The sequence below is a fragment of the Bubalus kerabau genome, chromosome 5 (genome assembly GCF_029407905.1).
Source record: "Bubalus kerabau isolate K-KA32 ecotype Philippines breed swamp buffalo chromosome 5, PCC_UOA_SB_1v2, whole genome shotgun sequence".
In the NCBI taxonomy this organism is placed as follows: Eukaryota; Metazoa; Chordata; class Mammalia; order Artiodactyla; family Bovidae; genus Bubalus; species Bubalus kerabau.
The window spans coordinates 117,838,779-117,861,136 of NC_073628.1; the positions used below are offsets into that span (position 1 = coordinate 117,838,779).

Here is a 22,358-nt window from a genome sequence, read left to right on the forward strand (position 1 = left end):
AAATTATAGGGAATACTGAATACCTACTTATAAGCTTAACTAGGTGATTCAGCCCCAAAGCCTGCCTGCCTCCTTCCCACCCTCACCCTCATATTTTCATTCAAGGTCTAGAAGCATTCTGAACACTATAAAAGGCACCACTAGCCCCAGATAAGTCTTTTCATTGATATGGTACTGTGGGTTTTCAGAATTCCCTAATATATACTGTTTTGTCAGATCTTCGCAATGACTCTGAAATAGACATGGCAGAAACTATCCTTATTGTTGTTTTTATTTTAAATGAGGAAATTGAAGTTCAGAAAAATTATGTTGCTTTTCGAAAGTTACAAACTAAAAGGCAGTAGAATTGGATAGTGGAATGGGAATAAAAAAGGAAGGAAGAAGAAAGAAAGGGAGAGAATTAAAATACATTGGTTGTCTGGAAAAAGAAAAGTGAAAGTAAGTCTTAGTTGCTCAGTCATATTCGACTCTTTGTGACCCCATGGACCGTAGCCCACCAGGCTCCTCCGTCCATGGGATTCTCCAAGCAAGAAAACTAGAGTAGAGAGCCATTCCCTTCTTCAGAGGATCTTCCTGACCCAGGGATTGAACTCAGGTCTCCTGCATCGCAAGCAGATTCTTTACCATCTGAGCCACCAGGGAAAAAAGCTTTACATATTATTCATTTTACCTTCATGAGAACTCTATTTTATTAGATTGGGCATTATGGTTTTCTTCTTATATGGATGAGCTGGGGCTCAACAAGATTCAGTACTTCGCATAAGTTTACTAAAAGGCAGAGCCTGTGATCAGATCCTGGTCTATCTGGCTTCAGAAGCCCACACTTTGTCCTCCATAATCTCCTAGTCTGAATTACTATACGCCTCTGCGCTTTACCATGCTGTATTGTAAAGCCTCCTCTACTGGAATCCAGTGCTCTGTTCCCCGAGATTTAGATTTGTATTCTAGCTCATATATGGAGACTATCTAAGAATGCAACACAGGAGACCCATGTTCAATCCCTGGGTTGGGAAGATCCGCTAAAGAAGGAAATGGCAACCCACTCCAGTATTCTTACCTGGAGAATTCCATGGCCAGAGGAGCCTGGCAGGCTACAGTCCTTGGGGTTGCAAAGAATCGGACATGACTGAGCAACTATTGCTCACTCACATCTAAGAATTAGGAAGCTCACCCCAGGTTGGAAATAGGAGAGCCCTGAGATGTCAGGAACTCAGAGACTCAACTTGGCCCCAGTCCTGAAGGAGTAGGCACCCTTAACAGGTGAGTTTGTGAGGCTGGATGTCTGGTTTATCTACATGCCTGGCAGGTGCCTGTGACTTTTGAATCAGACAGACCTTTCCAAGCCTCAGTTTTCTCGTGCATTAAAGGAGGATAACAAGAACTGCCATGAACAGCCGTAGATCCTGTGTGTGTGTCCAGTCAGGGAATATACCTAAGACGTCTGGTCCTGAGTAGGTGCTCGTAAATCTACCTTCTCTCTCCCCACACCATTTCTCTCTATCACATCTCCCTCCCCACTCTTCATGCCAGCCCTACCACTCAGCAATTTGTGAAGTATTTATCACTACCTACTTAGAGCACCCATGGGAGGAATAAATGAACTGAAAGAATGCTGAGGAAGGGTCTGGCACAGAATCTGGCATGTATAGTAAGGATTCTTGAATGCAGCCGTGGGGGTTGGAGAAGGTATAGTTGCACAGTCTCAAGCTGTCACCCACAGGTAAGTGGGTAATGTTTTGGAGACCCAGGTATTCTCTGTCTTTTAAGGAATATAGTTCAAGGTCTGTGTTCACCTGAGCCCTGGAGATGAGAGCAGAGCCCACTTTGCTCTAACATTGCAGAGCTGAATGTTTTCTGGTTGGTGCATTTTCCAGGTCCTTTACTTCTTCATCTCCTTTAAACTTCTCATCTCATTACTGCTTCCTTATATTTTATTTATTCACACCTCCTCGAAAGGTGTAACAGAGCCGAGAAAGATGGGAAAGATGATTTCGTTCATCCTATTGCCAAGCAGAAGTTGGTTTGAAAATGTTCAATGAAGTTAGGAAGAGATTTTTGGCACATCTTTGATCTTTAGGCACTTAGGACATCTCTGACTTTTATTGTTAGTTGAAAATCAGAATGGTGTATTTATAGGGTCCCATGATACTATTTAAATAATTTAAAAGTTGTAGTTATAGAAAACCTTAGACTAATACTGTAAATCATTTTATTGTCTTGTAGGTAACAATGATGATCTTTCTTTTCTTGGAGGTCAACATGTTCTAGGCTACAAAACACTTTCTTGCATATTTTCATGTAGTATTACATTAAAAAATCTTATGTGTTCTTTATATAGCTTTTTAGTGACAGCTTCAAAAAGCAAGGTCTTCAAATAGTGATGAAACTGCTTTCCAAATGAGAAATTCTCAAATTAGTGAAGGAAAAACTGCATTTTTGGTTAGAAATAGGAAACTAAAGCCAAAGTTAAAATGAACTTGTCTTGGAATTGAAAAGCTTTAATTCCAAGTGAAAGAGTTATATCATGAAAGATATATTTTCTTCATTTTTCCCCCTTGTTTTCTTTTCCTCCCCCCCCCCCCAACCCCCAATGCTCATGGCTGAATTCATTTGGCAGAACTATTTCCGAGACACCTGGAATATCTTTGACTTCATCACTGTGATTGGCAGTATCACAGAAATTATTCTGACGGACAGCAAGGTAAATAGCTCTTTGATCTTTCTCTTTAAGCTTGGCCCTGGAGTAGCATTAAAACAATCCTTGGCACATTCAGTCCATTCTTAACTCCTCAAACCCAATGTGCAGCCCCCTATTCACTTCCTCAGTCCTGAGCTTTTCCCAGATAATGGGACCACTGGATGGCACTCGATCTCATGGAAGGTGTGGTCCCATTTGCATGACTCAAATAGGTGAGTGGGATAGAGGGCCCAGGAGAGGCCATGTCACAGTGTTCTGCTAGATTCTTCAGGAGATACCAAGAATCTAGGCACAGGATCTTTGCCCTCAAAGTTGTTAGATCTGAAGTGGTTCCCTGAGATGCTTCATCCCAAACAAAACTTGGAGAGCTCATCACAAAACCAGCATGTTCTAGAGGGATTATGAGGTCTGCTGTCTGACACCCACGTGCAGAGTCAGGACCACTCAGAGAAGACTGGGAAGGCCAGTTTTGCCAACTGTGTTCCGGGCACCCATCTGGGGAACTTCTATACCTTCCTGCCTGGGAACAGAGGGTGGGTCTGGGGAGGCTCGGAGAGATGGTCCTCTCTGGCCTGCCAGCTGGAGACAGGGTTAAAAATGAAAGACACCATTCGTGTTCTATTTAATGATCTGAATGAGGGATAAATGCACAAATGCCAGTGCTTAACTTTCCTAAATGACCCGAATGTCACTAATGATATGTTTCCTTCTGGTCCACCAGCTGGTGAACACTAGCGGCTTCAACATGAGCTTTCTGAAGCTCTTCCGAGCGGCCCGCCTCATCAAGCTGCTGCGTCAGGGCTACACCATCCGCATTTTACTGTGGACCTTCGTGCAGTCCTTTAAGGTAAAAGGCCTTACCAGCTCCTCCTCTGAGGGTTGAGGGGCTCCTGTCACATCAGACAGAACACTGGGCAGCACAGCATTATTCCGCAGGTCCCCTCGCCTCTGGGAATGGGTATTTGTCAGAAGCATCAGATGAACACAGCAGTCCTCAGCTACAGTACAACTGAGCCAGGAGGTGGTTAGCTTATGACTGATTGGTTAGGATCTCATTCTAGAAAGCATCCCAACTTTGAAACTCTGTCTCTGTTCGCTGAGGCAGGGGGCTTGTCTTATGAGGTGTGTTCCCTCCCAAGTATTCCAGAACGCCCGGAGCAATTCTATCCATGGGCAGAGCCAGCCATCTGTAGTCACATACCCTCTGCATTTTCAGAGGTTCATCCGTGGCTTTATTTCACCCAACAGTTTTTCAAAGGACTCCTTGAGTTGTGTTTTGTAACAAGATGATTCATACCATTCCCACATATGTCATCATTAGTATGTAATTCCTGAACCACTGAATAATGGCATGCTAATGGCCACCTCTGCGTCCTGCAAATGAACAGGACATCTGGGCAAGGTTAATGTGGTGAGCATCTGTTGAATGACCTCATGGAGTTGTACAGAGGTGTATGTGTAATAAACAAGTTAAAAATTGAAACCTGAGACCCATGTAAATGGCAGAGACTTTCAGTAAAAGAAATTTTCCATATTTAAATATTTGCATGCTGTAGCAAATATAGTTTTTGAAGTTTGGGGAGTGTTGATGCTGTTCAAAAACATACTATTTTCTTCATAAAATAGAGTTTTTCAATAAAGGTATTTTTAAAATCTGATGAAATTGTTTCAAAGATGAAAAATCATGAATTCAATAATTGCCTTCTTTAATTATTTGTACGTTGTAATTTTATTATTTGATGTTTGGCTGCACTGGGTCTTCATTGCTGCATGTGGGCTTTCTGTGGTTGCGGAGAGAAGGGGCTACTCTTCATTGCGGTGCTTGGGCTTCTCATTGCAGTGGCTTCTCTTGTTGCCGAGCACAGGCTCTAGACACATGGGCTTCAGTAATTTCTGCTCTCAGGCTCTGGAGCTCAGGCTTAGTAATTCTGGTGCGCAGGCTTGGTTGCTCCAAGGCATGTGGAATCTTCCTAGACCAGGGCTCGAACCCATGTCCCCTGTGTTGGTAAGTGGATTTTTAACCACTGGACCATGAGGGAGTCCAGTTATTTGCACATTTTAATTCCAAACTGAACTGAAGAGAGCTTGTCAGTGAATTCATGGTTTCTCATTATTTGAAAGGGACTTCACCCCACACCGTCATGACTGAATTACTTCTCCATCCAGTTCCTGTGCATCTGAAATGTGAGACCAGTTGTAAGGATGTTCAGGTTCCCACGAGCAACCTTGACATCTTTATTGTATTCATCATAATGGTTTGGTGTGATAATTCCCACAGAGGCCTCACCTCAGTGAAACCTGTTTCTCCAAAACTGAATGACAGAGGAGAAATCAAAACCCTTAGCAAGAATTTAACCATTTGAGTCTTGAATGGAGCTGGATTTAGAATTTGAAACACAAGATGCTCTTAAAACCTCTTTGTAGAGGCCTGCCCAACAAGTTACAGCTGTTAGTCTCTTAAGAAATATGTGTCAGCCTGTCATAGTCTCGCAATCACCAATTCTCTGTGAAAGTGTATACTATTGAGGGCACTGAAAAGCGTGTCATAAACTGATGGCCAAATGGTTGGCTTATTCCAGTGAATAGAGAAGAGTGGAGGCAGTTGTATCTGTCTCCAGGTGACATTGTGATGGATGGGCATTGGCTTTTTGGAGCCGCTCTGGGACACAGTGTAGAAGTTGTTTTCTTGAAATTGGTTTAACAAAGGCTGCCTCTGCACACACACAGCAGAGAGTCACAGAGTGTAGACAGCATTGCCCCTGTCTCTGACTCCCCCTCCCTCACCCTGAGCATCACCTCATTGTCCGCCACTGACTCCTACTCAGTGCTTCTCTCTCTCCCTTATTTTTTTTTCTTTCATAATTTAACGATGACACTCTTCCGGTTTGCATATTTTCTGACCGGAAGTATGTTGTTATTCTTTGTTCTGTGAATGTGTCCTGTCTTTTCTTTCTCCAGGTGTTTTACAATGCTTTTTGAAAACAAAATTTTTGGCTGTGCCACTCCACATGTGGGATCTTAGTTCCCTGACCAGGCATCAAAACCACGCCCCTGCATTGGGAGCGTGGAGTCTTAACCACTGGATCACCAAGGAAGCCCCTCTTTTCCTTATTTTGTCTTGGAATGTATGCCATGACAAGAAGGGAGATCAGGATGGGAAAGAGGTACCAGGGACTAGAGATGATGGGATGGGGAAGGCAGAGTAAAGGCAGGAAGCATGACATAGAAGGTGATGGGAAGAGGGCAGAAACCTGCCTCCCTGCTCTCTCCTTTCAGCAGAAGGTGTCTTCACATGCCCCTGGGGAATGTAGCCATTCCTCACAGACCTTGAGAATCAGCACTCCATTGGAGAAGGGGTTCTCCCACCAACTCTCAATTGCATTTTCATGTTTATTCTTTATTCAAATTGTGAAAAGTCTCCTAGGACTCTTCATTTAGTTAGCACCATTGAGAAGCTCTGCCTGGCTCGTGCAGTCTAAAAGCCTTCAATTGCCCTCCTGGGAGTTGTGCTGTACACTCTTGAGAGAATGAAGACTCGGAGTTGCATGAACTGCCAGGGAGGCTTCCTGGGTGGTGAAAACAAGGGGCTTCCATTGTCAGCACCAAGATCCCCCAGAATTGTAGTGCCCACCCTGACCATCAAACCAAACTGCCCTATGTCTTCACCCTCCCCTAGCCACCAGGGGTAGCTCCCTGCCTGCCTTTTCCTCCACTCACCGCTTCACCTCCACCTTTCAAGTGTTGTCCTCCCTGAGGGGCAGGTAGCTTGCACAAGATGGAAACTTGTGCCACGTAGCTTCCCAGCAGGGTTTTGTGGTCACTCACACTTTGAAAGGCTTTTGGGAATTTTGCACAAAACAGACTGAAAGGTCAGCAGGCTTAAACATTGGAAAAAGATGTTTCATCAGAGCTTGAAGGCGCCTTCTAGGAACTGACAATGACTGAGACCCCAGCCGATTCATTCTGCTTCCAGATGCTCCATTAGGAGCTTCGTGTTGAGTGAAGGAGTGGGAAGGGTAATACGGGGATTTGGGAGTCAAAGCTGAATGCCTGCTGTGTAATTGGCATCATAATCGCCCAGGTTATTAACATTCTGCATACAGAGTGGGATGAAGCCCAGACCCAGGAATTTTTCCCAGCTCTCCCTCAGAGACCCGGCCACACACTTTTCTGGGTCTGAGAATATTCTTGGTGGGGAAGGAAATTACAAACCTCTCTGGGGCCAACAGCTTGCATACCTATCAGACAATGTGGACATCTGCAAAAACACAGAACTCCAAAATAGAACATCCCAGGGGATCAGACAGCCGCTGCCCTGTGTTTAAGTCAGTATCGGGGCGAGACTGAGACTTGCACTGCCTAGGGTGCAGTTTGTTGACCCTGGAGCTGCCTGCCTTTAAATTCATGGTCGTGTCTCTGCTTCCTTCCAGGCCCTTCCCTATGTCTGCCTTCTGATCGCCATGCTTTTCTTCATCTACGCCATCATTGGGATGCAGGTGAGTGGGTGCCTTGGGAACCTGATGGGGGACAGCTGTTGCCCATGTTGTCTCTGACTTTCCAGCCTGAGCCTGCAGGATTCAAGGTGCTTTAAAGAATCCCTTCTTACCCAGAGGTTGAAGTGTTAGTAGCTCAGTCGTGTCCGACTCTTTGCAACCCCATGGACTGTAGCCCTCCAGGCTGCTCTGTCCACGAGATTCTCCAGGCAAGAATACTGGAGTAGGTTGCCATTTCCTTCTCCAGGGGATCTTCCCGACCCAGGGGTTGAACCTGGATCTCCTTCATTGCAGGCACTTTCTTTACCACTAAGCCACCAGGGAAGCCTTTTACCCAGAGGCTCACTTTAATATCTTGTTGCAGTATGACCTTGGGAAGTCACACGTGCAGTTCCCCATTCAGGTTGCCCAGGTGATCAGAGTGGTCTGATACAGGGGCTTCGTCTGTGGTTGTCGGGTCCTGGTGCTTCCTCACAAGCAGTTGGACTCCACTGAAGATAATGCCGTTGTTCTTGGCCAGAGGGTGCCCCCTGAAACTAAGGAAAGGGTGAGACTCCTGATCGTCCATATCTCAGGAGCCTCCCATATTTGAGCCAGACCTAGAAGATTTGGTGGTTGCTCTCTTATAGACACAGACACAAAATGTATGTGAGTTACACCCCAAACAGCTGAGATTGGGAGCAACTCAGAATCGCTGGCAGTGAGCCCAGTCCTTGGGAAACCCATGGGCCACATTCCAGCTGATACCTCTCAAAGGACCATGCAGCCTGCCAGATGATTCTTCTGGGTTAGCACATCCTTTCTGGTTTCAAGATTGAGACGTGGATGAGGTTCCCACCCTGGGTACTCATGCAGGTAGCCAGAGGCCCACTGAGCAGAAGGGACCAAAAGATCTTTCAAAAGGCAGTGGTCATTTGTGGTGGGTGAACACCTACCATAAACACCCTGCCGCACATCCCAGCACCTGTCTGGTTGGGTACACAGGCTCTGCTGGGCTCCGAGAGGCCGACTTTCTGACTTGGAGATATGGAGGCTACACCCTGGTGTAAGACCTCAGCCATGTGGCCATCTCCTGCAGTCAGGCAGTCTGGCTGCCTTTGGATGGCCAGCTGCCTTCTCAGTGGTGGCTGCCACCCGGAGCCACTGCTCACATCCCCCAGACTTGCCATGTCGGCAGCCCTTTCTAAAGCTTATCTGAAATGTTGTCTTTTTGCTCCTCTCTCTTGCCTGCACTTCCTAATTTTGTTCATCTTTTAATCCCATTACTGGAGAGTTTTGTTCTCCAAAAATACAATAGAATGTCAGGTGTCAGAAAATGTGAGACTTGGTTGAAAAGTAATGAGTTCTTCACAAAGGATATTTCAGTAGAGCTTTAATGATGATGTCAGGGGTGTGTTGCAAGCTGAATCCCAGCTGAAGCTTGTCTTGCTGACTTCTCTTAAGTCCTTTCTAACTCTGAAGCATTTGATTCTAGAATTTAAATGTACTTAAATAGCCAAATGAAACTTAATTAAATTAGGTTGTTGGTTTTTTTTTTTTTTTTTTTTTTGTCCACACTTAAGGGGGAAGATCCCCTGGAGAAGGGAATGGCAACCCACTCTGGTATTCCTGCCTGGAGGATTCCATGGATAGAGGAGCCTGGAGGCCCCCCAGTCCATGGAGCTGCAAAGAGTTGGACAGGACTGAGCAACTAACACTTTCAAAATAGTTCTTATCCCTTTTCATCTTCAAGCAAAATAAACTAGAATAACACCATCTCTAATAACCTGTTAGTGATACTACTGATAATGATGAATACCATTTGCTATCACTTGAATTCCTAAGTGTTTTAGACACTGTGCTAAATGTGTGCTCTTACCTACTCCTGCCTCTCCCTTCCTCTCTTTCTTCCTCTCTCTCTCTCCCTTCTAAAATGTATATATTATACACAAACACATAAATACAGGACATACAAAATACATAACTAATGTATTCAGGAATGATGTGAAAATGTTTACAGGTGGATCTCACTGTTTCCATTGTTGCTTAGCGTGGTAAGTAACTTGTAACACACTCCAGATCTTAGTAAGTGGGAGAGCTGAGTTTAAATCTCAGCTCTGTCTGCTCCACAGCCCATGTCTGCACCTTCTCTGTGCTGTCTCTCCTCCCACCAACAAGGAAACACAAGTATTTCTTTGACTCTTCAGTGGTAGGTGGAAAGTTCTTCAGTTGTGACATTGTGATATTTACAGTAGCCATAATGTGTAATAATTTATTGCCCGTAGACTTATTTCCAAAAAATAAAAACACTGTTCCCATTCTACCGAGACAGGAATGGCATCCCCATTTTGATGTACCTTGAGCTGGCTGTCTTCATCATGGCCCTTGATAGAGACCCCACACCATAAATAAAGAAGACTTCTAAAAAAAAAAAAAAAGCAGACACCTAGCTTGTTACTAGAAAGGTTGTTTCTCATATAGCCGTAACAAAGCAGGGGGATCCATACCAACAGAAAAGCAAAAGGAGAGTAGAGAAGCATTGGAAAGACAGAGATAGCAACAGGATGTATCTTTGAGAAGTATTGTTATTCTGAATTCTCAAGGGCTTCTTGGAAGAAGAGAGCTTTGCAGACAAATCTGAGGGTAAAAAGGAGTAAGTTGCTGGGTTTGGGAAAGAACCCTGGGGCTGCTAGCAGTTAGGAGGTGTGGCTTTCAGACCTCGGCTCCACCACTGACCAGCTGTGCAAACTTAGATCACTGACCCTCTCTTGGACTTAACATCATCACCAGTGCAGCAGAGGAGTTGGGTAGATAGCTTTATGGATCCCTTCTAGTTCTAAAATTCTGTATGTATGTGCTCAGTTGCTCAGGCATGGTTGACTGTTTGCGACCCCATGGACTGTAGCCCATTAGGCTTCTCCATTCATGAAATTTTCCAGGCAAAAATACTGGGGCGAGTTTCCATTTCCTACTCCAGGGGATCTTCCTGATGCAGGGATTGAAACCTTGTCTCCTGTATCTCCTGCGTTGCCAGGTGGATTCTTTACCACTGTGCCACCTGGGAAACCCCAATCCCAAGTGAAAACAAGAGTTAAGCCTATAATTTTATTAAGTGTTCAGATGGGTCTCAGCAAACCTTCTTTCTCTTCCGTAGCCTTTCCTTATGATATAGGAGATTTGGGTTAATGACAAGGACTAAGTGACAAGCTTTAAAAAAAGGTGAAAAAGTTTAAAGGCCACCTTTGTAATAAATATGCACTTTCAGCTTAACAATAGCTCCTTGACTATTACACACATAACTTTTATAAAACAACAGTGTGCCCTCTGGCCAGTTCATGATTGGTAAGGTGTTTGAGAAAATCGTAGCGAGGACAACTAATGAAGTCTTCAGGAGAGTCATAGGGAGAAAAAACACCAAGTTGTGTGTGTGAAAATCAGGGATAAGTCGTGGATTTTAAGAGGATGAAAAGAAAGACAGAAGGAGACATGAACATGGGCAAGGATATGTGACAGTTTCCTCCTGGGGCGTCCAGAACTAGGTTTGATTGTTTGGGATTTTTTTTCAGTGCTACTATTTGTCTGATTGGGAGCCCTCAGGCTTCTTATCTCCCTTCCCTCCTTCCCCAGTGCCACCTAGCTTGCCACCTCCATTCTCCCTGAGAGAGAAGTAGTATTTAGGTTTTGAAAATCAGCGATGAGAACAAATTCCCCAAGCAGGTGTCATTGGGAGTTATTTGAGCAAAATAGCAGAGACTGTTCCTCAATCGCACATTCCAGACACTGTTAGGAGGAAAGTGTGTTCCATTTAGCACATATTAGATAAGCTGAAGCATGTTAAATACAGGCTGAAAATTATCCCAAAAGGCTGGAAAAGTGACCTGTAAGCCTTCAGTTGCACAAACATTGCCTTGCGAGAGTAGACCCGGAGATAGATCTGAATCATGTGTACATGTGTAAGGATACCCTTCCCATCTAGAGAGGGCTTCCCTGATAGCTAGCTCAGTTGGTAAAGAATCTGCCTGCAGTGCAGGAGACCCCAGTTAGATTCCTGGAGCAGGAAGATCCTCTGGAGAAGGCATAGGCTACACACTCCAGTATTCTTGGGCTTTCCTTGTGGCTCAGCTGGTAAAGAATCTGCCTGCAATCCCTGGGTTGGGAAGATCCCCTGGAGAAGGGAAGGGCTACCCATTCCAGTATTCTGGCCTGGAGAATTCCATGGACTGTATAGTCCATGGGGTCGCAAAGAGTCAGACACAACTGAGCAACTTTCACATTACTTCACTTCCCATCTAAAGAAATGTGGGATACACCTTGGCTCCAGGCAGCACTGTGTCTAGGAGTTCATCCTTATTCTCTGTGGCCAGAGGTCTTGTGTGTGCCTCTTATTTCCATATGAATTTACACAGTAACCACATTCTAAGCCCAATGAGCAATGGCAGATTAGAAAACTCACTCTGTAGCCAGATCTGCCCAAACCTGTTTTCTTTTTCCTTTTCCAAGTATTAAGTTTTCCAGACTTTCTTCATCTGATGGGCCTCGGTTATAGACATATCACACTTCCAAGGTGTGACTCTCTGGATGGGAGCACATCCCAGGAAGATAGGGATGCCCCTCTCTGACTTACACTGCTTGTAAATTTCAGGGCAGCATCTGCCTATTTCTTTTTTATAAAGAATAAACCACATCTTCTGCAAATACATATGCTCTCATCATTATCAGCTGAGACAGGAAGAGAGGTGGGTAACGCGTTCCCTGCACACCTATCATGGGGTAATCTTGTTGACAGACAGCTTGAATGCCATGGTGAATAGGTATCATAGAAATTAAAAGCCCAAATTAGGTGTGGGAGGAACGACATCTAAGCAGAATGACTTCCAGAGATCTTGCCTTCTATGGTCCTTGCAAGCATTCCTCCTCTTTGCTTCCCAGGAGAATATAACTCTTCACACGTATCAGGCCAAGAACGTGGGGTCTGCCAGCCTTCCTGGGTTTTGAGTTGTCTGCTTCAGGGTTAGGCCGTCAGGAGGAGCCATGTAGATGAAGTTACCGCCCCTGCCAGTATGTGCTCGGTCGGGTCGGACTCTTTGCGACCCCATGGACTGTAGCCTGCCAGGCTCCTCTGTTCATGGGATTTCCCAGGCAAGAATATTGGAGTGGGTTTGCCATTTCTTCCTGCACAGGATGTTCCAGACCCAGGGATCGAACCCGCGTCTCTTGCGTCTCCTGCATTGGCAGACGGCTTCTTTACCATGACGCCACTGACCCTGCAGGTCCCACTGCTCACTGATGCTCAGGGCTTTCTGCTGTTTTTTTCATCCAGGTCTTTGGAAACATAAAGTTAGATGAGGAGAGTCACATCAACCGGCACAACAACTTCCGGAGTTTCTTTGGGTCCCTCATGCTGCTCTTCAGGTACCTGGATCCGTCCCTGCAGCGGCTGGAGCGCTCCTGAGAGAGAGAGACAGTCACCCACCTTTTCTGCCTGTTCCCCTTTGTCTGCCTGCTCTGCTCCTCTGAGGATAGATGGGGGTGGGATGGTGGCGGGGCCTCCAGAAAACCGCCCTGCTGACTTCAGGAAGTTTCCTCCGCATCTTTGACTCCGTATGCAAATGGCAACTTCTGCACCTCCTCTAGGGCTCAAAGAGGGGGAATCTTTGGACAGAGTCCATTAAAAGGCTGAAACATAGATGGCCAGGTTTACATGGAGTCTGGGAGTCTCACAGCCCTCTCTACTACTGTCAACAGAAGACAGAAAAGCAGTGTGTGAGGTTGCAGAGCCCCAGGAGCCCTCCCTGGCACTCTCCATCACAGGATGGAGAGCACAGACAGAGGCTAACTGGGCAAAAAAGGAATCTAGGGAGGGAAGAAGGGATGCAGGAACCGGGAAGATGGCCAAGGAGAGGATGGGCTGTGTAGACCTGCTACTACTAACCGAGTTGTCTTTGGGTTCAGGAGTGCCACGGGTGAGGCCTGGCAGGAGATAATGCTGTCATGTCTCGGGGAGAAGGGCTGTGAGCCCGACACCACTGCGCCGTCGGGGCAGAGCGAGAGCGAGCGCTGTGGCACCGACCTGGCCTACGTGTACTTCGTCTCCTTCATCTTCTTCTGCTCCTTCCTGGTGAGCAACCATGTGCTATCAGCTCAAGAGGGGTCCAGCCCACCTGTCTGATAAACAGACGAGAGGTTTCCTCCTGTGTACATTCAGTCACACGCTCTAGCCCGTGTTGAGAAATAGGTCCTCCTCAAGAGAGCTCTTGGAGGCCAGGGTGCTTGTCAGACACCCGGGTGGGTGGCTTTTGTTGGCTGAGAAACGTCTTTGCTCCTTCTAGGGTAGGACTGCGTGAGGAGAGGTGATGAGGGGGTGGATGGGGTTCAGCAAACATAGTATTAAATGTCAGGTTGAATTGGTGGTGACCCAGAGTAAATCTTTCTCTTCTGTATCTCTGGTGTTTTATCTTACAAGCGGGGCTGAGAATCTCATCTCTCTTTTGGAGACCTTTGGACCCTTTGAGAAAACGTACCGTGAAACTCTAAGGGGACAGCATTAACCGAAGCAGGATAATGACAATGTACAATGGAATAGGTGTGGTTCTTTCATAGGTTGCTACGTTTGATGGCACTTGGCCAACTTGATAGATATGAAAGGATACGATTGCTCTAGCATTGGTAAATATTGAGTAATGTATGAAGCACATCCATCTAGAAAATGGTGAGAAGCCCCAGGTGCCTTCTGAATTCTGTTTTTGGGAGAAAGCCTGACTTGGCACAGCAGCTTCCAGAAATCTCTTCCCTGCACCATCAGATAAGTGGTGATAGACTGAGGGGCAAGGTGCTACCAGGTCACTCAAAGGGTTAGTGCCGTGTGTCTGGCCACCCTGACATCCCTCAGCTCAGCTCCCCTGCTAATGCCACCAGCTGCACACAAAATGTCTCAAACTAAAGCACTGCCATTTAAAAGTGGCCAGCTTCATGGCTGGGCATCCCGAAGTGACTTGCCTGGTGTCCAGGCGTTTCTACCTCTTTCAAGTGACCCATAAGGGACTTGGCACATGTCCATGTGTGAAGTGGCCGACAGACAGACTAGTCAGGGTGTCAAGCAGGTTGGTGTAGCAGGGGATGAACTAATCGAAGACGTGGGGAGCCCACATTGGTCATGTTGCTTTCTAGCTTTAGCCAAGGCACCTTCCCTTTTGTAGCTTCTGTAAAATAGAAAGAAAAAGTACTTGGTGATAAGACTGTTATCTGTACAGTGAACTGGTACGTGTGGATGTGCAACGTTTTTTAATGAAAAAAGAACAAAAAACATTATTTATAAATAGGAAATTATAATGAAAATGACTGCAAGGAAATTTATAATGATGATATAAATTAGAGTGATGATATAAATTTTACTGAGTGGCCATTAAAAGGTTCACATTGAGCTAGGCACTGGGGTGAAGCCATTCAGCCCCTCTGTCACCTAGGATTGAAAGGTGACCATCGTACAGGAGTATTAGTGCCCATCATGAGGGAAGGGGAGCTTAGAGAAGGCCATGCAGACATCTCCATTTTATCTTCCATCATTTAAATGTTTAATAATAAATATTTTAAAAGAAACCAAAGATATAACTGGAAAATTAATTAGAGACTATAAAGTACTTTTAGAATTTTGAGTTAGAGGCTACTGCATAATTCACATTAATGTTATTTTTAAAGAGGCTATATTCAGTATGAGATGATAGGCTTGCAAATCTCAGTCCTACACTGACTCCATGACCTTGGGCAAGTCACACAGCTTCCTCAAGACAAACCAACCACTCTGGAAAGATTTACCGATGCGCTGGGATGTACCCGGCTGTGTGCTTGGAGCTAAAGAATACAAATGTGTATAGGAAGTGTTTGTGTCCTTGAAGGGCTGATGGTAATTAAACCTGCCTCAGAAAAGGTTAGAACACGCATTAAAATGTATGATAGGTGTGAATATATACTGCTGCTGCTGCTGCTAAGTCACTTCAGTCGTGTCCGACTCTGTGCGACCCCAGAGACGGCAGCCCACCAGGCTCCCCCATCTCTGGGATTCTCCAGGCAAGAACATTGGAGTGTGTTGCCATTTCCTTCTCCAATGCATGAAAGTGAAAAGTGAAAGTGAAGTCGCTCAGTCGTGTCCGACTCTTAGCGACCCCATGGACTGCAGCCTACCAGGCTTCTCAGTCCATGGGATTTTCCAGGCAAGAGTACTGGAGTGGGTTGCCATTGAATATATACAAAGTGCTATAAAAGACTATGCAAATGTAAAGGAATAACAATACAAATAGATAGTTTTTGCTAACATTAATAATAGAGTCTGGAAAGGAGTGTAAAGAAAATGTGTGGATACAGTCGGCCCTTTCTGCGGGTTCTGCCTCCATGAGTTCAACCAACCTCAGACTGAAAATGTTTAAAAAAAAAAAAAACTCCAGAAAGTTTCAAAATCCAAAAGTTGAATTTGCCACATACCAGCAAATGTCCATTGCATTTACATTGTGTTAGGAATGTGTACAGTGTAAATGTATGTTGCATTTACATTGTGTTAGGAATCATAAGCAATTTAGAGATAATTTAAAGTGTACAGAAGGCTGTGCATAGGTTATGTGCAAATACTACACCATTTTTTATTTTTTTTGGCCACACTGTGCATGGCATGTGGAATCTTAGTTCCGGACCAGGGATCAAACCCGGGCCCCCACACTGAAAGCATCAAGTCCTAACCACTGGACCACAAGGGAATTCTTGGTACTTTACCAGCTTACATAAGGGACTTGAGCACTTACAGATTTTGTTATCTGGGAAGGTCCTGGAACTAATTCTCAGCAGATGCCAAGGGATAATGGTGCTGTGTACTCAGTCACTCAGTCATGTTCAACTCTTTTGCAACCCCATGGACTGTAGCCCACCAGACTCCTCTGTCCATGGAATTTTCCAGGCAAGAATACTGGAGTGAGTTGCCATTTCTTCCTCCAAGGGGATCTTCCTGACCCAGGGATAGAACCCGTGTCTCCTCCATTTCCTGCATTGGCAGGTGGATTCTTTGCCACTGATCCACCTGGGAAGCCAGTTGTATATGGAAAACCCTCAATAACCTGGACAGTGATTAAATAAATTTCACTGTGGCTCCAGTCACAGTGACAGAAAGAAAAGTCCATGTTAGGATTAGATTCAGCTGCTTGAAACGGAACTCCTCAAATAACAGTGGTTTTACCAGGGGGGATATTTATTTTCCTGGCATGTCAGTGAAGCCTGGAGGAAGGCAGTGCGGGCTGGTTATGGTGACTTCACAGAGTGTCTGGTACCCCAGACTCTTTCCCTCTTTCTGCTTCCTCTCCTCCACCGAGAGTCCCTCAGCTTTGTGGTAAGAAGACAACTAGATTCCAGGGATCCGCTTCCATTCTAGGCAGTGGAATGGAGAAGGGAGGGAGGGAGGAGACCGGTTATTAGGATGCAACCAGCCATCTCTGTATTGCAGAGGAGACTCCCAGCAGGCCCTGGCTGCAGACTTTCTCTTGATCCTAAGTATCCTGTCTGCATATCCTGTCTGCTGGGCACTTCCACCCACCCAGCCGCTTCACCTGGGAATCAGCAGCAGAGACTCCATTTGCTCACCCCCCATAGGCGATTCATTTCTGTCAGGCAAGATTCTTTCCTTTGCAAGTGACAGAAAGTCCAGCTGCATCCGACATGAACAGAAAGGGATTTTATCGGCTTATATAAATGAAGAGTTGGGCAGGACAGGCTTAAGCGAGCTTGCTCTGGGGCTCAGATGACATCATCCCCAGGATCAGGTTTCCTTCCCTGTTGACAGATCTCTTCCCCAGGTTTTTCCACATGAGCTCTTTTCCTCCAACAACCCCAGCCCGTGGTTCCAAGACGGTAATAGCAGCAGCAGCTCTAGACCTCAATCCCGACATATTCAAGGCCAATAAGGAAAAACAAGTTCTCTTGCTCAGAAGATTCAATGCCATTTTCTTGGCCTTAATTGGATCACCAGCACTTGTAGCCCAGGGGACAGGATTCAGTGGCTGGTTGAGGCCTGGGCCATGGTAGTGCCCCACTAAACTGTATTAACTGAGACTAGGCAAGGGGTGTGTCCCTGGGAAACTGGAAACAGTGCTGGGTGCTACTGTTCACTGTGGCCGAGGCCTGTCGAGTCCACCTCCTTTAGCTCTGTATCCAGGCTGCTGTCCTGCCACTGGCCTGGTTCAGGAGCACCTCACAACTCTCTGCCTGGACTGCCAGCCACCGTCCACCCTGCTACCAATGCAGCCTGAATGCACATAGCTTTTCTCTTTCTCCTAGTTTAGCCTCTTTAGTGGTTCCTGTTGCCTCTTGCATAATCGAGATGAGAGCCCAGTGAGTCGTGGACCACAGGCTAAATCCAGTTTGCCAGCTGTTTTTGTATGGCCCGTGAGCTAGCAATGATTTTTACCTTCATCAGTAGTTCAGAAAAAAAAGATGAATGATGTATCCTGACATGAAAATTATATGAAATTCAAACCCATACACTTTTCTGTCCCTGTTGTGCATGTTTCTTTCATGGCTCTCAAAAAAGTCTATAGGAACTTCCCTTGGGGTCCAGTGGTTAAGAATCTGCCTTCCAGTGCAGGGGATGTGAGTTTTATCCCTGGTTGGGGAACTGAAATCCTGCATGCTACAGCGCAACTAAGCCCACTTGCTATAATGAGAGAGAAGCTGGAGTGTGGCAACAAAGAGAGCCTGCGTGTTGCAACTAAGGCTCGATGCAGCCAAATATATATATAAATATATATTTAAAATCTGTAGCATTTGTATGTTTCCAGTAGTCTCTGCGGAATACTAAATGTCTTTAAGAATATTCAAGTCACAGCATCTAGTGAACACCTGCTGCACTTTAAGGAATGTGCTAGTCATGGAAATATATCTCAGACCCGAACTTTCTTACCTCCCACCCCTGGCACCTGGAGCTCTGTCTGGAACACAGAAGGTGCACAATAAATGTTGTTGAACAAGTAAGCAGGAGAACAGGGTCTCGGAAGCACTTGAGAGCTGTGAACAGCTTCAGGTTGCTGCACAGTAAGCCCAGCATCCACTGAAAGGCATCCCATCAGGTCTCTGAGAAGCAGCTGTGGTGAGCGCAGGTAGGCAAGGGAGACTGGAAGAGAGGCTTGGTCTTGGGCCTTGACTTCCTCTGGCCTTTGAGAATGTGTTGCTACTGCTGCTCCCTCTGCTGCTGCAGTAACAAAGAAAGAAATTGAATAGATAACAAAAGCGACTGAGGAGTACTTCGCAAATATAAAGTGGTATAGCAAAGTGGATTCATAGCACTCGCACCGTGAGATGTGTGGTTCAGTTGTGAAAATGCATTGCCTCCAGCAGGATCAACTGGGCTATGGTTAGGAACTTTTAGCCTTACAAACTTGTGAATTCTTAACTTGCTTAGCAGTTTGTTTTTCTGCTCTGGGTCTCCCCTAACTCCCCTTCTCCCCCTCGCCCTCCAGATGCTCAACCTGTTCGTGGCTGTCATCATGGACAACTTTGAGTACCTGACTCGGGACTCATCCATCCTGGGGCCTCACCACCTGGACGAGTTTGTCCGTGTCTGGGCAGAGTATGACAGAGCAGCATGGTGCGTAGGCCTCTTGGCCACCCGCTCTGGGGCCCGTATCAAGGGTCCCTGGGGTTCTCAAGGAGGAGGTTGGGGTGGGAGCCACCCCATTCTTGCCTGTTGCAGAAGGAGAGGAGAGTCCTCCTGGCTGTGGTCCGGGGAAGAGGCCAGATCCTCAGACTGGCTCTGGGATCAAGCATTCTATGGACCACTTAGCTTCTGCGATTTTCTTTCCCTGTTCTTTCCTTCTGTAATAGGCATTTTCCTTTGACAATCTCAATACACAGTCTGCAACTCAGAGTGTCTGAGTTCAATCCCCAGAGGAGCTTCCAGAATGGTTAGTGGACTCCTCTGAGTCACAGGGGGGTTGACAAGAGTTCTCTGGGTCAGCTGGACATCTGGCCACCTTAGTCCTTTCTCTCTCTCATCCCTCTCAAAAGTACAGTTTCAGATAATTCTGAAATTATATAGACAACCAAGCAAGTTCTTCTTCAAAATGATTGTTTAAACACATGTGGGTTTTTATTGCATGGAACTGAGTTAAATGGCAGAAATTTGCAGAGATGACCTCCCTGGATCTTTTTCACTTTCCAATAGTTCTCAAGTGAAATTGTGCCTTCTGGACTTTAAAGCAGAGGCTGGAAAACTATAACGCATAGGCTCAGTGTGGCTCACTTTATCTGGAAATAAAGTATTATTGGAGCACAGCTATGCCCATTTCTCTATTGTTTATGGCTGTTTTTGTATATTGTGATAAAGACAGTATGATCCTCAAATTAAAAATAATATATTTATTATCTGACCCTTTACTGGAAAAGTTTGCAAATCCCTGCTTCAAGTTCAAAGGCAACCTTTTTGGTCCTCACAGTGGAAGGCAAAGTGAGAGTGCTGTGAGCACGCATTCCATGGGACCTTTGTCCCAACTTATTTTAGTTTTAGGATCTTATCTCACAAATCTACCCATTCTGGCCCCCCTCTGAAAATACTATAAGAAATGCCATCCTTCATAGGAGCGGACCACGTTGCTTCCACCTGGAACCATTTCATAGTCTGAGACTCTTCCCCAAACCTGTCCTCCTGTGAGGCTGTTCTACTTGGGTCACTTCTTTAGGCATTGGAAGAGCACATAGGAATTCCTCATCCCCTCAGTAATTATTAACACCTTAGAGCACAGAGTTCTCTGAATCCGTTATTGTTACAGTAGCTGAGCAGTGGTGGTTACTTTCTGGGCCTGCTTTCTAGTAGGATAGGATGGTTAGAAGGCCATGGGCAGTGTGTTACAGGCGAAGGGAGCCAGGCCTGCATCTTGTCAGCTGTGTGGCCTTGGACGAGTCGCTCCACCACTCTGAGCTCCCATATCTGCTGTATAATAGTGGTAATGATCCCCCTCCGTGAAGGCTGGATGTGATGATTATATTAAATCATGTATGTAACTTTTGTTATCATTAATAAGCATATGGGAAAGGAAGTAGAAAGTAGGAGACATTGGTGTCTGTAAAGCTGGATGGCCATGAGATCAGGACACCAAGAAGGGACCTCTAGCCCTCACCTGAAAGAGAAGAAAGTATTTGCCAACAAAGGTGTTCTTTGCTTACCTAGCCTCACTCAGGTGAGAGCCCTTGGCTCTCAAAAACTTCAACTTCCTGTGGTTTCACATTATTTGGGGACCCAAGTCCCTTGTTCATTAAACATGCTGCTCCCCAGTTCTTCTATCTGCTGGGAAGAGCAGTTCCATGAGGACTAATCATGAGACTCAGACACAAGAGCTGTGAAAGACCAAGGAAAACCTCTTGCATCTGCTTTGAAATTCCCAGCGTGACTTGTCCTGGTTAGTTTCCCTGGCCTTCTCTAGGAGATGAGAGGGGAAACTAACCAAGGTGCAGTGGGCCAGTGTCTTCAAAAAGGAGATAGACGGGTTGCAAAGTACATCAGCCTATGGACCACAGAGCCAATTCACTCATGCCTCAACCACCATAAGAACCAAAGAACACATGGTAAAATGAATCTCCTCTCAAGAGTCAAGAGACTTGGAAGTACTGCTGAGCTATTTGGAAGAAGAGGAAGAATCAACAGCAAAATCAAGAAAAGATTAGGAAGAGCAGAAATGGGGCAAAGTTATCATCTTGACATGGCTGGTGAGGACTGGATGTTTGGAGGTGGAGGTGTACGCTTATGGTTTGCGGTGGAAACCTGGATCTAAACCGGGGTGTGTCCAGACCCACAGATCTCTGGCCGTTGCTGACTGGTTCTGACCCCTCACAGAGCAGATGCTTTAGCCTCTGAAAATGAATCAACTGTCGATTTTCTTCTTTCCACAGGAAGCCAGAAGTCTCTAGCAGGCTCTGTGAAAGGGGGTTGATGTGACAGGCCACAGTGGTCCTGGAATTCTAACTGGATCTGACCAGGCTGTCTGCGGGTGGGGTGGCAGGAGCAGGACTGGAGGGAGAGCCCTGTGGCTCCCTCGCAGGCTGCTTTTTGGGCACAGATCCCGGCAAGCTCCTACCACATTGAGAAGCGTTTGCCCAAGCTGCACTCGGGGGAAAATCTGCCACAAAGAGAAGCAAAGTCCTTTGCAGGTTCCCTCCTGCCAACTGGGAACCTTGCTAATTAGCCTAATGGGAAATTTCTCTCTCACACTCTGGAGAAAGACGCTGACTTCCCACCACCTGACGCACGGGTCTGAGCAGCTGCCTGTAAGCAGTGTCTGTGAAAAGCAAAGGGCTCTGCAGTCTGCTTCACAGCAGCCTGGCATCTGCTCCTGATGGCTGTCGGAGGCATTTGTGAACTGGTGGACTTGGTTCTTAGAGGCCTAGCTGGAGCCAAACTCCATTTGCCGCAGCTGGCCAGGTACGGGCCAGACACATCATGGGGTGCTCGTGGTCACTAGGGATTGATTTCCTTGGAAAATCGGAGGCAGTATAGTTTGCAGAGTGATGATCCGTGCCGTTTGCAAGGTGCTGGTTCTCTGATGCTAACCGTCCTCCATCTCTCCTGGTCTGCCTTTGCCAGGCCCCAGGAAAGAAGCCACCCATCCCCCTCCGGCCGTCCCTTTCATGGCTAGGCTGTCGTGTCTCTCCTCCCCTTCTTTGAGTGTCCTATTAACCCACCTGTGCTTCCTTTACAGCGGCAGGATCCCGTATAAGGATATGTACAAATTAGTGCGGGTGATCTCGCCGCCTCTGGGCCTGGGAGAGAACTGCCCCTACAGGGTGGCTTGCAAGGTTTGCCTCCGGTCCCCAGCCATGACCGTGACCATGACCGTGGCCGGCAGCGGGGTGCAGCCTCCAACCCCCCACCTCCGTTTTGCTCCACCACCACTGCGCCACATGAGGGAACCTTCATGTTGCTTTCCTTTGAGTTTAAAGAGGTCCAAACCCTTCCAGAACCAGCAGCTGTTACACAAGGAAGAAGGGCATTTTGGGGGGTAGGGGAGGGATGTGGATAAAAAAAAGAGCTGAGGACTTAATAACAGAGGCTGCTTTGACCTCTGTTTTCTTCACACACACACACACACACACTCATTCGAACACACACACATTCACCTCTCTCTCTTTCTCACTCCACCTTATTCTGTAGATTTAAAGGAACCTAA

The 22,358-nt window shown here is 46.2% G+C and overlaps 1 protein-coding gene across 1 annotated transcript in view; it reads left to right on the plus strand.

The window, feature by feature from the left end:
* Positions 1-22,358, plus strand: part of CACNA1E (calcium voltage-gated channel subunit alpha1 E) — a 329,827-nt gene that overhangs the window by 286,893 nt on the left and 20,576 nt on the right. The window contains exons 32-37 of the mRNA XM_055582870.1: positions 2,618-2,701; positions 3,420-3,545; positions 7,129-7,194; positions 12,491-12,582; positions 13,123-13,288; positions 18,660-18,787. Of these exons, the coding sequence (XP_055438845.1) occupies positions 2,618-2,701; positions 3,420-3,545; positions 7,129-7,194; positions 12,491-12,582; positions 13,123-13,288; positions 18,660-18,787 (662 nt within the window). The remainder of the gene's footprint in view (positions 1-2,617; positions 2,702-3,419; positions 3,546-7,128; positions 7,195-12,490; positions 12,583-13,122; positions 13,289-18,659; positions 18,788-22,358) is intronic.